Genomic DNA, 12,041 nt, shown 5'->3' with positions numbered 1-12,041 from the left:
GGAAGCCGGGCCATAAGCCTTCTTATATGAACGGATTCTTTATGTAAACCTGTATGTTAAAGGGGTACTCCAATGTAATAAGTAAGGTGGCATTACTCTAGGATACACCTTTCCTGCACTATCAAGTTGTGGGACCCCCCACTCATCCTCTGAATGAAGGGGTCACAGCATGGGGGTACATATATATATATATATATATATATATATATATATATATATATATATATATATATCCCAGAGGCAGTCACTGTGCTGGGGAACGCAGCGTGGCCCGGTTCACGTGGATGTGGCTATGCTGCAGTTTCTTGCATGGCCATGTGCAGGCGCTATTACAGTATTACAGTTTGAATGGCAGGGGTCTCACTGAGCATAGCCATCCTAGCTATATGCAATCACTTTGCAAGATCAGAATACCCCTTTATATGGATTGTCTCATTTTCTTAAATGGGTAAAATTGCAAAGTGCGTGTAAAAAGAAGCAATTTACCTCTTATTAAAGATCCTCCCCATTTATAAAAAGGGTGGGATTTTTAATTTTATTGTTTTGTCGTTGTCAAAGTTACCGGCCACCCCTGGTGTCTATCAGAAGTGGTCACTCTCTTAGGCAAAAGAGTACAGTGCTTACAAGCTCATAGCTATAGAGCTTGTAAGCGCTGCTCTGAAGTTGCCTGGAGCACGCTCTTCGCCATCGATCTGGGACGTTGAGTGCCCTTGCTCTCCTCCTATACGTGTAGCGCACTATTCAGGCAATTGGAGCAACCATGACACTCCTCCAATCTCCAGGATTGCACTACCCCGGCAGGCACGGGGCCAGAAGGCACGATAGTGGTGCACATATGTGTGATTACTGTATGACCTAGGAGTTGCCCTTAAAACCTTAATTTGTCTTCCTTCTCCATGTAGCTTTGGATGATCATGGTGACCAGGTGCAGAGTATATGCTGGAGTCAGGATGGTGTGCTGATTGGGACCACTTCTAAGGTGAGCCATAGAAGATGCTTTAAAATTGGAATTAGATATTTTATTATTTTGCATAAATAATAAAAAAATCAACAATATTTTCCATTTGCTTGATATTAAAAAATCGATGTATTGAAGACTTAAATCATTTATTCGCATAGTCTGGCGCCACCTGGTGTGCAAACGGTATAACATTGTACACGGCCATGCTAAGGTGAGCAATAGAAGGACTTTTAAAATTGGGATTGGATATTTTATTATTTTGCATTGATAATAAAAAATTAATATTTTCCATTTACTTGCTGTTAAATGATTTAAGTCTTCAATACATCGATTTTTTTTTAACAGCAAGTAAATGGAAAATATTACTAATTTTTTACTATCTATGGAAGAGAAGAAAATATTTTACCCCAATTTTAAAGCTCCTTCTGTTGCTCACCTTAGAATGGATGTGCACATTGTTATACACTTTGCACACCAGGTGGCACCAGATTATGCAGATAAATTATTTAACTCTTCAATACATCGGGTTTTTTTTTTTGTTTTTTTTTTTATCTGCATAATCTGGTGCCACCTGGTGTGCAAAGTGTATAACAATGTGCACGTCCATTCTAAGGTGAGCAACAGAAGGAGCTTTAAAATTGGGGTAAAATATTTTCTTCTCTTCCATAGATAGTAAGAAATGAGTAATATTTTCCATTTACTTGCTGTTAAAAAATCAATGTACTGAAGAGTTAAATCATTTATTCGCATAGTCTGGCGCCACCTGGTGTGCAAAGTGTATAACAATGTGCACGTCCATCCAATGAGCTGAGCACCAGTGGTCACACATGCTCAGTCACCTTTCCTCTATATACAGTAGAGAAACCAGTAGAAATCGCTAGTATAGGTATTATATACTGTACCAAAATGGGGGGAAAAATAAAAATGGGGTTAGTGTAACATGTAGAGAGCTCACACATGACTTTATCCATAATACATTGATTTTGACAGTTAAACTCCTTAGATGCTACAGTGAATAGTGGCCGTAGCATCTAAACTTTTAAACTGAGGGAGAGGGCTCCTCTGACACTATCTGATCCCTCGTAACATGATTATTGCGGGGGACCTAATGACTTGTGCTCAACCTACAGTCTATATAGACTGGGAGCTACAAAGCCATATACTTGGGATTGCGCCAGTCCCAGTGATCAGGTCACCCCCTATCCTATTTATTGGGGGTGTAACTTGATAAATTGGTACGATCCCTTTAAATGGAACCTGTCAGTAACATTACAGCAGAAGTATTGCTGAACAGGGCAGTGTAAAAAATCATGAAAAACTCTTATTATATCCACCATCCACTGCGAAAATTGTGAAATTTGGCTTTTGTTAATGTGCTGAATATCGTTAGATATTATAAATTAGATATTAGTCAGTTCTGTATACTAAGAGCGCCACCTACAGGACACATCCAAAAATACCAACTGAAAATTAGAATTTAAAGATCTTCATAGATGGAGATTGTTGGATAGAGCTTGTAAATATAAGCACTTTTGCAATTTACTGCTTATTAAAATTTGCAGTTGTTCTTGAGATATTAACACTTTTTGTTTTTGTTTACACCTCGTTACCTTGGAGACCGACCACCACTGGTAAACTGCAAAACATGCACAATGCTTACAAGCTGTTTTCTATTGACTTTGTAAGCGCTGTTTTAAAGCTCTCTGGGATCTCTAAAACACCCTGTAAAAGTCCGGATCCATGCGGTTTCTAAGATGCCAGCGAGCGCTGGATACTTACCGAGGCTCTGCCGAGGCTATAAACTGCTCCTGCTCGGCTGTATGCTGCTCCTGCGGCCTCCCTGTGCCGCTCATCATCGCTCATACATATGCCCTTCTTTCCCCGCCACCGGCTGGCCTGGCCTCTGTGATTGGTTGTAGTCAGACGCACCCCCAGCCTGTTTGACAGTGTCTGCCTGCAACTAATCACAGCCTCTGTCTACGGCTCAGAGTAATGAACAAGGAGGGCTCAGGATGAGCAGAGGAGGAGATGTCGTGAACGCAGTTCATCTGGACCCTCCTGCTTCATGATTCATGACCAGGAAGGCTCAGGATGAGCAGAGGAGGAGACATCCCAGGCACAGGTCATCTGGAGCCTGCTGCTTCATGAACCAGGAGGGCTCAGGATGAGCAGAGGAGGAGAGATCCTGAGCGCAGCTGATCCAGAGCCTCCTGCTTTTTGAATCATGAACCAGGAGGACTCAGGATGAGCAAAGGAGGAGACATTGCGGGCGTAGCTGATCTGGAGCCTGCTGCTTCATGAATCATGAACTAGGAGGGCTCAGGATGAGCAGAGGAGGAGACATTGCGGGCACAGTTCATCCTGAGCCTCTTGCTTCATGATTTATGAGCCAGGAGGGCTCAGGATGAGCAGAGGCGGAAACATCGCGGGCGCAGCTCATCTGGCGCCTTCTGCTTCATGAACCAGGAGGTCTCAGGATGAGCAGAGGAGGTGACATCGCGGGCGCAGCTCACCCGGAGCCTGCTGCTTCATGAATCATGAACTAGGAGGGCTCAGGATGAGCAGAGAAGACATCGCAGGTGCATGTCATCTGGAGCATGCTACTTCATGAATCATGAACCAAGAGGACCCCGGATGAGCAGAGAAGACATCGCAGGTGCAGCTAATCCTGAGCCTGCTGCTTCATGAATCATGAACCAGGAGGGCTCAGGATGAGCAGAGGAAGAGACATCATGGGCGCAGCTCATCCGGAGCCTGCTGCTTCATGAACCAGGAGAGCTCAGGATGAGAAGAGGAGTAGACATCCCGGGCGCAGCTCATCCTGGGCCTGCTGCTTCATGAATCATGAACTAGGAGGGCTCAGGATGAGCAGAGGAGGCGACATCGCAGGTGCAGCTCATCCTGAACTTGCTGCTTCATGATTCATGAACCAGGAAGGCTTAGGATGAGCAGAGGAGGACATCGCGGGCGCAGCTGATCCGGAGCTGCATTTTGAACACTCCCCCGTCCCACACACACACACACACACCGCATCCTTTGCATAAGTTTTTCCTTTGCGGCCAGTCCGGTTTTTGCCGCTTGCAGCACGCTACTGAGCATGCGCAGTGGCAAAAACCGCATGCGGCGGCCGGATGCGGTTATTGCCGCATCCGGCCGCCATAGGCATGCATTGAAAAATGCGCCGCATCGGCCGAATGCGGCGCGATGCGTTTTTTTTTTTGCCGCACGAAAAAACGTGCCAGGCAACGTTCCATCCGGCCGCCGCATCGGCTAAATCTGCCGCATGCGGCAAAAACCGGACGGAACGCAAGGCCATGCGGGACAATGCGGCACTAATTAAAGTCTATGCAGGAGAATCGCAACCAGCAGCAAAAAAAAAACGGTTGCGATTTTCCTGCAAAGTGCCGGAGTGTGCCGCATTGCAGAAACCGGAGGTGTGAAAGCAGCCTTACAGTGCCTTGCGAAAGTATTCGGCCCCCTTGAATTTTTCAACCTCTTCCCATATTTCAGGCTTCAAACATAAAGATAAAAATGTTAATGTTCTGGTGAAGAAGCAACAACAAGTGGACACAATTGTGAAGTTGAAGGAAATTTATTGCTTATTTTAAACTTTTTTTTAAAAAATAAACTAAAAATTGTTGCGTGCAATATTATTCATCCCCTTTACTTTCAGTTCAGCAAACTCACTCCAGAAGTTCATTGAGGATCCCTGAATGATCCAATGTTGTCCTAAATGACTGATGATGATAAATATAAGCCCCTGTGTGTAATCCTGTCTCCGTATAAATGCACCTGCTCTGTGATAGTCTCAGTGTTCTGTGTAAAGCGCAGAGAGCATCATGAAGAGCAAGGAACACAACAGGCAGGTCCGTGATACTGTTGTGGAGAAGTTTAAAGCCGGATTTGGTTACAAAAAGATTTCCACAACTTAAAACAATCCAAGAAGCACTGTGCAAGCGATCATATTGAAATGGAAGGAGTATCATACCACTACAAATCTACCAAGACCCGGCCGTCCATCCAAACTTTCATCTCACACAAGGAGAAGACTGATCAGAGATGCAGCCAAGAGGCCCATGATCACTCTGGATGAACTGCAGAGATCTACAGCTGAGGTGGGAGAGTCTGTCCATAGGACAACAATCAGTCGTTCACTGCACAAATCTGGCCTTTATGGAAAAGTGGCAAGAAGAAAGCCATTTCTCAAAGATATCCATAAAAAGTATTTAAAGTTTGCCACAAACCACCTGGGAGACACCAAACATGTGGAAGAAGGTGCTCTGCTCAGATGAAACCAACATCGAACTATTTGGGCACAATGCCAAACGATATGTTTGGCGTAAAAGCAACACAACTCATCATCCTGAACACAGCATCCCCACTGTCAAACATGGTGGTGGCAGCATCATGGTTTGGGCCTGATTTTCTTCAGCAGGCACAGGGAAGATGGTTAAAATTGATGGGTAGATGGATGGAGCCAAATACAGGACCATTCTTGAAGAAAACCTATTGGAGTCTGCAAAAGACCTGAGACTGGGACGGAGATTTGTCTTCCAACAAGACAATCATCCCAAACATAAAGCCAAATCTACAATGGAATGGTTCACAAATAAACGTATCCAGGTGTTAGAATGGCCAAGTCACAGTCCAGACCTGAACCCAATCGAGAATCTGTAGAAAGAGCTGAAAACTGCTGTTCACAAACGCTCTCCATCCAACCTCACTCAGTTCCAGCTGTTTACAAAGGAAGAATGGGCGAGAATTTCAGTCTCTCGATGTGCAAAACTGATAGAAACATACTCCAAGCGACTGCAGCTGTAATTGCAGCAAAAGGGGGCGCTACAAAGTATTAACTTAACCCCTTCACAACCAATGAAGGATATATCCATCATGGATCATGTGCGGTTAATCCCCGCCCCCTGCCGTGGGCAGGTGGCGGCGATCTGCGCACGTATCAGCTGTTTTTAACAGCTGAGATGTGCGCCTGCAAGTTACAAGTGGAATCGCTTCCACCTGCAACTTTTAACCCCTTACATCTCGCTGCCAAAGTCTGGCAGCGAGATGTATATGCGTGCGTCCATTACTTTTGCTTACCGCCGCCCCCACCGTAAGTCACATGCGTGATCATGTGACTTTCGGTGGTTGCCATGGTAGCACAGGATCATGTGATGACGCCTGTAGCTAACATGAGTCACTTCCTCTCAGTGCCGCAATAGTGCCAGCATGGAGAGTAAAGCAGTATATCTGCAAATTTCGGCTCTGTAGCTGAGATCTACAGATAGCGCAGAGCGATCGGATTGTTGATCACTATAGCCCCCTAGGGGGACTAGTAAAATAAAATAAAACGTTTTAAAAAATAAAAAAAAAATAAAAGTTCAAATCACCCCCCCTTTCGCCCCATTGAAAATTAAAGGGTTTAAAAAATAAAATATATACACATGCCCGATCTATCAAACTGTAAAATCATTTAATCTGATCAGTAAACGACGTAGTAGCGAAAAAATGCCATACGACAAAATTATGTTTTTTGGTCGCCGCAAGTTTTGCGCAAAATGCAATAACAGGCGATCAAAATGTAGCATCTGCGCAAAAATGGTACCATTAGAAACGTCAGCTCGAGACGCAAAAAATAAGCCATCACTGAGCCATAGATCCCGAAAAATGAGAATGCTACAGGTTTCAGAAAATGGTGCAAAACGTGCGCCACTTTTATTGGACAACCTTGTGAATTTTTGTTAACCCCTTAGATACAAGTAAACTTATACATGTTTGGTGTCTACAAACCCACACCAACCTCAGGCATCACACCCACACATCAGTTTTACCAAATAGCGAACACTGTGAATAAAATATCCCGACAACTATTGTGCAATCGCACTTTTTTTGCAGTTTTTGCACACTTGGAATTTTTTTGCTGTTTTCCAGTACACTATATGGTAAAACGTATGGGTTCATTGAAAAGTACAACTCGTTCCGCAAAAAACAAGCCCTCATATGGCAAGAGTGATGGAAAAATAAAAAAGTTACGGCTCTCGGAAGAAGGGGAGCAAAAAACAAAAACGCAAAAATGGAAAACACCCTGGGGCTGAAGGGGTTAAAGGGGCTGAATAATATTGCACGCCCCAATTTTCAGTTATTTATTTTTTAAAAAAGTTTAAAATAAGCAATAAATTTCATTCAACCTCACAATTGTGTCCCACTTGTTGATTCTTCACCAGAACATTAACATTTTTATCTTTTACTAGAAGGTGGCCCGATTCTACGCATCGGGTATTCTAGAATATACGTATTGTGTAGTTCATGTATGATTTTTGTTATATATATATATATATATATATATAGATGTTGTTGTGTGTAGTTACCAAGTGTTTGTGTAGGGGCTGTACATGTTCTGGGTGTTGTCTGGGTGTGACGGGGGGTGAGAGCGGTGTTGTATGTGTGTTGCGTGTGTTGCGTTTTGTGGAGCGCTGTGTGTCTGTAGTGTTGTGTGTGTGTGTGTATGTTGCGCGGTTTGTGTGTGTGTGGTGTGTTTTGGGGGGAGGTATGTTTTGTGCAATGTGTGTGTTGTGCGGTATGTGCGTATATTTGTGTGTGCAGTGTTGTCTGTGTGTGTGGGTGTCTGTGTAGGGCAGTTGTTTGTGGTTCCCAGTGTGTGTGTGTGGTGTGTTGTGCAGTGCGCGCGCGTGCGTGTGTGTGTTGGGGGGAGGTGTGCACTTCCCATCGTGCTCCATCCCCCATGCAGCGCACTCCCCATCGTGCTCCATCCCCCATGCAGCGCACTCCCCATCGTGCTCCATCCCCTATGCTGCGCACCCCCCATCGTGCTCCATCTCCCATGCTGTGCACCCCCCATCGTGCTCCATCTCCCATGCTGCGCACTCCCAAACGTGCTCCATCCGCCATACTCCGCACTCCCCATCGTGCTCCATCCCCCATGCTGCGCACTCCCCATCGTGCTCCATCCCCTATGCTGCGCACCCCCCATCGTGCTCCATCTCCCATGCTGTGCACCCCCCATCGTGCTCCATCCCCCATGCAGCGCACTCCCCATCGTGCTCCATCCCCTATGCTGCGCACCCCCCCATCGTGCTCCATCTCCCATGCTGTGCACCCCCCATCGTGCTCCATCTCCCATGCTGCGCACTCCCAAACGTGCTCCATCCGCCATACTCCGCACTACCAAATGTGCTCCATCCCCCATGCTGCACCAGCATCAGCCTCTCTGCCCGCAGCATCAGCCTCTCTGCCCGCAGCATCAGCCTCTCTGCCCGCAGCATCAGCCTCTCTGCCCGCAGCATCAGCCTCTCTCCTCCCAGCATCAGCCTCTCTACCCGCAGCATCAGCCTCTCTACCCGCAGCATCAGCCTCTCTACCCGCAGCATCAGCCTCTCTACCCGCAGCATCAGCCTCTCTACCCGCAGCATCAGCCTCTCTACCCGCAGCATCAGCCTCTCTACCCGCAGCATCAGCCTCTCTACCCGCAGCATCAGCCTCTCTACCCGCTGCATCAGCCTCTCTGTCCCCAGCATCAGCCTCTCTGTCCCCAGCATCAGCCTCTCTGTCCCCAGCATCAGCCTCTCTGTCCCCAGCATCAGCCTCTCTGTCCCCAGCATCAGCCTCTCTGTCCCCAGCATCAGCCTCTCTGTCCCCAGCATCAGCCTCTCTCCTCCCAGCATCAGCCTCTCTCCTCCCAGCATCATCCTCTCTCCTCCCAGCATCAGCCTTTTCTGTCCCTAGCATCAGCCTCTCTCCTCCCAGCATCAGCCTCTCTCCTCCCAGCATCAGCCTCTCTCCTCCCAGCCTCAGCCTCTCTCCTCCCAGCCTACCCCAGCCTCAGCCTCTCTCCTCCCAGCATCAGCCTCTCTCCTCCCAGCATCAGCCTCTCTCCTCCCAGCATCAGCCTCTCTCCTCCCAGCATCAGCCTCTCTCCTCCCAGCATCAGCCTTTTCTGTCCCCAGCATCAGCCTCTCTCCTCCCAGCCTACCCCAGCCTCAGCCTCCCCCAGCATCAGCCTCTCTCCTCCCAGCATCAGCCTCTCTCCTCCCAGCATCAGCCTCTCTCCTCCCAGCATCAGCCTCTCTCCTCCCAGCATCAGCCTCTCTCCTCCCAGCATCAGCCTCTCTCCTCCCAGCATCAGCCTCTCTCCTCCCAGCATCAGCCTCTCTCTTCCCAGCATCAGCCTCTCTCTTCCCAGCATCAGCCTCTCTCTTCCCAGCATCAGCCTCTCTCTTCCCAGCATCAGCCTCTCTCTTCCCAGCATCAGCCTCTCTCTTCCCAGCATCAGCCTCTCTCTTCCCAGCATCAGCCTCTCTCTTCCCAGCATCAGCCTCTCTCTTCCCAGCATCAGCCTCTCTCTTCCCAGCATCAGCCTCTCTCCTCCCAGCCTACCCCAGCCTCAGCCTTCCCCAGCATCAGCCTCTCTCCTCCCAGCATCAGCCTCTCTCCTCCCAGCCTACCCCAGCCTCAGCCTCCCCCAGCATCAGCCTTTTCGGTCCCCAGCATCAGCCTCTCTCCTCCCAGCCTACCCCAGCCTCAGCCTCCCCCAGCATCAGCCTCTCTTCTCTCAGCCTCCCCATCCCAGCCTTCCCCAGGATCAGCCTCTCTCCTCCCAGCCTCCTCCAGCACGCCGTGCTCCTCTGCCGACACTCACAGATCCGATCGCATACACTCACACACACACCTACACACACCCGATCGCATACACTCACACACACCCGATCGCATACACTCACACACACCCGATCGCATACACTCACACACACCCGATCGCATACACTCACACACACCCGATCGCATACACTCACACACACCCGATCGCATACACTCACACACACACACACACACACACACACACACACACACATTGACGATATTGCACATACGCGCTCACACTCACAACATCCGGAGATACCACATGCGTCTGGCCATGTGATCCTCCGGCAGGTCCTGAAAGCTCACAGCACAGTATCGCCGCCGAGAAGCAAGCGATATCCCAGGATGTTGTGAGTGTGTGGATGCAATGTGATGTGTGTGTGTGAGAGTGAGTGTGATCTGATGTGTGTGTGTGTGTGTGTGTATGTTCCGCCGCTGCAGGACCTTGATGCGCTGGTAACTATGCTACCATGGTTACCAGCGTATCTCGTCCCCCGCTCGCACGGGAGCCCACACCAGCATACGCCGGCCAGCCCCAGCAATGCGAGGGTATGTGTCGGCTGGTTTGGCGGCGTACGCTGATGTGGGCTCCCAGGGGTACAGTACTCACCTGGTAGTCGTGGCTCCGTGACCGTGTCGGTTCGGGGAATACGTGGGGGGGCGGGGCCAGAGCTAGCGTGCATTGCGTGAGGGGGGCGGGGCGTGGCCGAGTTGCCAATGCCTGCAGGGTGCCGGGGCGAGAGGCCAATCTGTGGGGGGGGCCGAGCCTTGGCGAGCGGCCGGCCAATCCGTGTGGGGGCGCAGCCTGGGCGAGCGGCCAATCCGTGCGGGGGGGCGGGGCCATGGCGAGCCCAGCGGCCAATCAGCTTTGTGTCACCGTAAAGACACAATTTTGGAGCAAGAAAGACAGACAGACAGACAGACAGACTAAGGCAATTATATATATAGACTAGAAGGTGGCCCGATTCTACGCATCGGGTATTCAGGAATTTACGTATTGTGTAGTTCATGTATGATTTTTGTTTACATATACATACATGTTGTTGTGTGTAGTTACCAAGTGTTTGTGTAGGGCGCTGTACATGTTCTGGGTGTTGTCTGGGTGTGACGGGGGGTGAGAGCGGTGTTGTATGTGTGTTGCGTGTGTTGCGTTGTTTGTGGAGCGCTGTGTGTCTGTAGCGTTGTGTGTGTGTTGCGCGGTTTGTGTGTGTGTGGTGTGTTTTGGGGGGAGGTATGTTTTGTGCAATGTATGTGTTGTGTGGTATGTGCGTATATTTGTGTGTGCAGCGTTGTCTGTGTAGGGCAGTTGTTTGTGGTTCCCAGTGTGTGTGTGTGTGTGGTGTGTTGTGCAGTGCGCGCGCGTGTGTGTGTGTGTTGGGGGGAGGTGTGCACTTCCCATCGTGCTCCATCCCCCATGCAGCGCACTCCCCATCGTGCTCCATCCCCCATGCAGCGCACTCCCCATCGTGCTCCATCCCCTATGCTGCGCATCCCCCATCGTGCTCCATCTCCCATGCTGCGCACTCCCAAACGTGATCCATCCGCCATGCTGCGCACTCCCAAACGTGCTCCATCCGCCATACTCCGCACTCCCCGTCGTGCTCCATCCCCCATGCAGCGCACTCCCCATCGTGCTCCATCTCCCATGCTGCGCACTCCCAAACGTGCTCCATCCGCCATGCTGCGCACTCCCAAACGTGCTCCATCCGCCATGCTGCGCACTCCCATGCTGCGCACTCCCAAACGTGCTCCATCCGCCATGCTGCGCACTCCCAAACGTGCTCCATCCGCCATGCTGCGCACTCCCAAACGTGCTCCATCCGCCATGCTGCGCACTCCCAAACATGGTCCATCCGCCATGCTGCGCACTCCCAAACGTGCTCCATGCGCCATGCTGCCCACTCCCAAACGTGCTCCATCCGCCATGCTGCGCACTCCCAAATGTGCTCCATCCGCCATGCTGCGCACTCCCAAACATGGTCCATCCGCCATGCTGCGCACTCCCAAACGTGCTCCATGCGCCATGCTGCACACTCCCAAACGTGCTCCATGCGCCATGCTGCGCGCTCCCAAACGTGCTCCATCCCCCATGCTGCGCACCCCCCATAGTGCTCCATCCCCCATGCTGCACCAGCATCAGCCTCTCTACCCGCATCATCAGCCTCTCTCCTCCCAGCATCAGCCTCTCTCATCCCAGCATCAGCCTCTCTCATCCCAGCATCAGCCTCTCTCATCCCAGCATCAGCCTCTCTCATCCCAGCATCAGCCTCTCTCATCCCAGCATCAGCCTCTCTCATCCCAGCATCAGCCTCTCTCATCCCAGCATCAGCCTCTCTGTCCCCAGCATCAGCCTCTCTGTCCCCAGCATCAGCCTCTCTGTCCCCAGCATTAGCCTCTCTGTCCCCAGCATCAGCCTCTCTGTCCCCAG

General features: G+C 50.0%; 1 protein-coding gene across 2 annotated transcripts in view; it reads left to right on the top strand.

Moving 5' to 3' along the window:
* Positions 1 to 12,041, top strand: part of PAM16 (presequence translocase associated motor 16) — a 187,299-nt gene that overhangs the window by 31,024 nt on the left and 144,234 nt on the right. For both annotated transcript variants that reach the window (XM_075318224.1, XM_075318221.1), the window contains exon 6: positions 903 to 979. In XM_075318224.1, the coding sequence (XP_075174339.1) occupies positions 903 to 979 (77 nt within the window). The remainder of the gene's footprint in view (positions 1 to 902; positions 980 to 12,041) is intronic.

Source organism: Anomaloglossus baeobatrachus, chromosome 7 (assembly GCF_048569485.1).
Source record: "Anomaloglossus baeobatrachus isolate aAnoBae1 chromosome 7, aAnoBae1.hap1, whole genome shotgun sequence".
NCBI classification, from domain to species: Eukaryota; Metazoa; Chordata; class Amphibia; order Anura; family Aromobatidae; genus Anomaloglossus; species Anomaloglossus baeobatrachus.
Note: the sequence above shows the minus strand (reverse complement) of the source record. Positions and strands in the feature narration are given on the sequence as shown.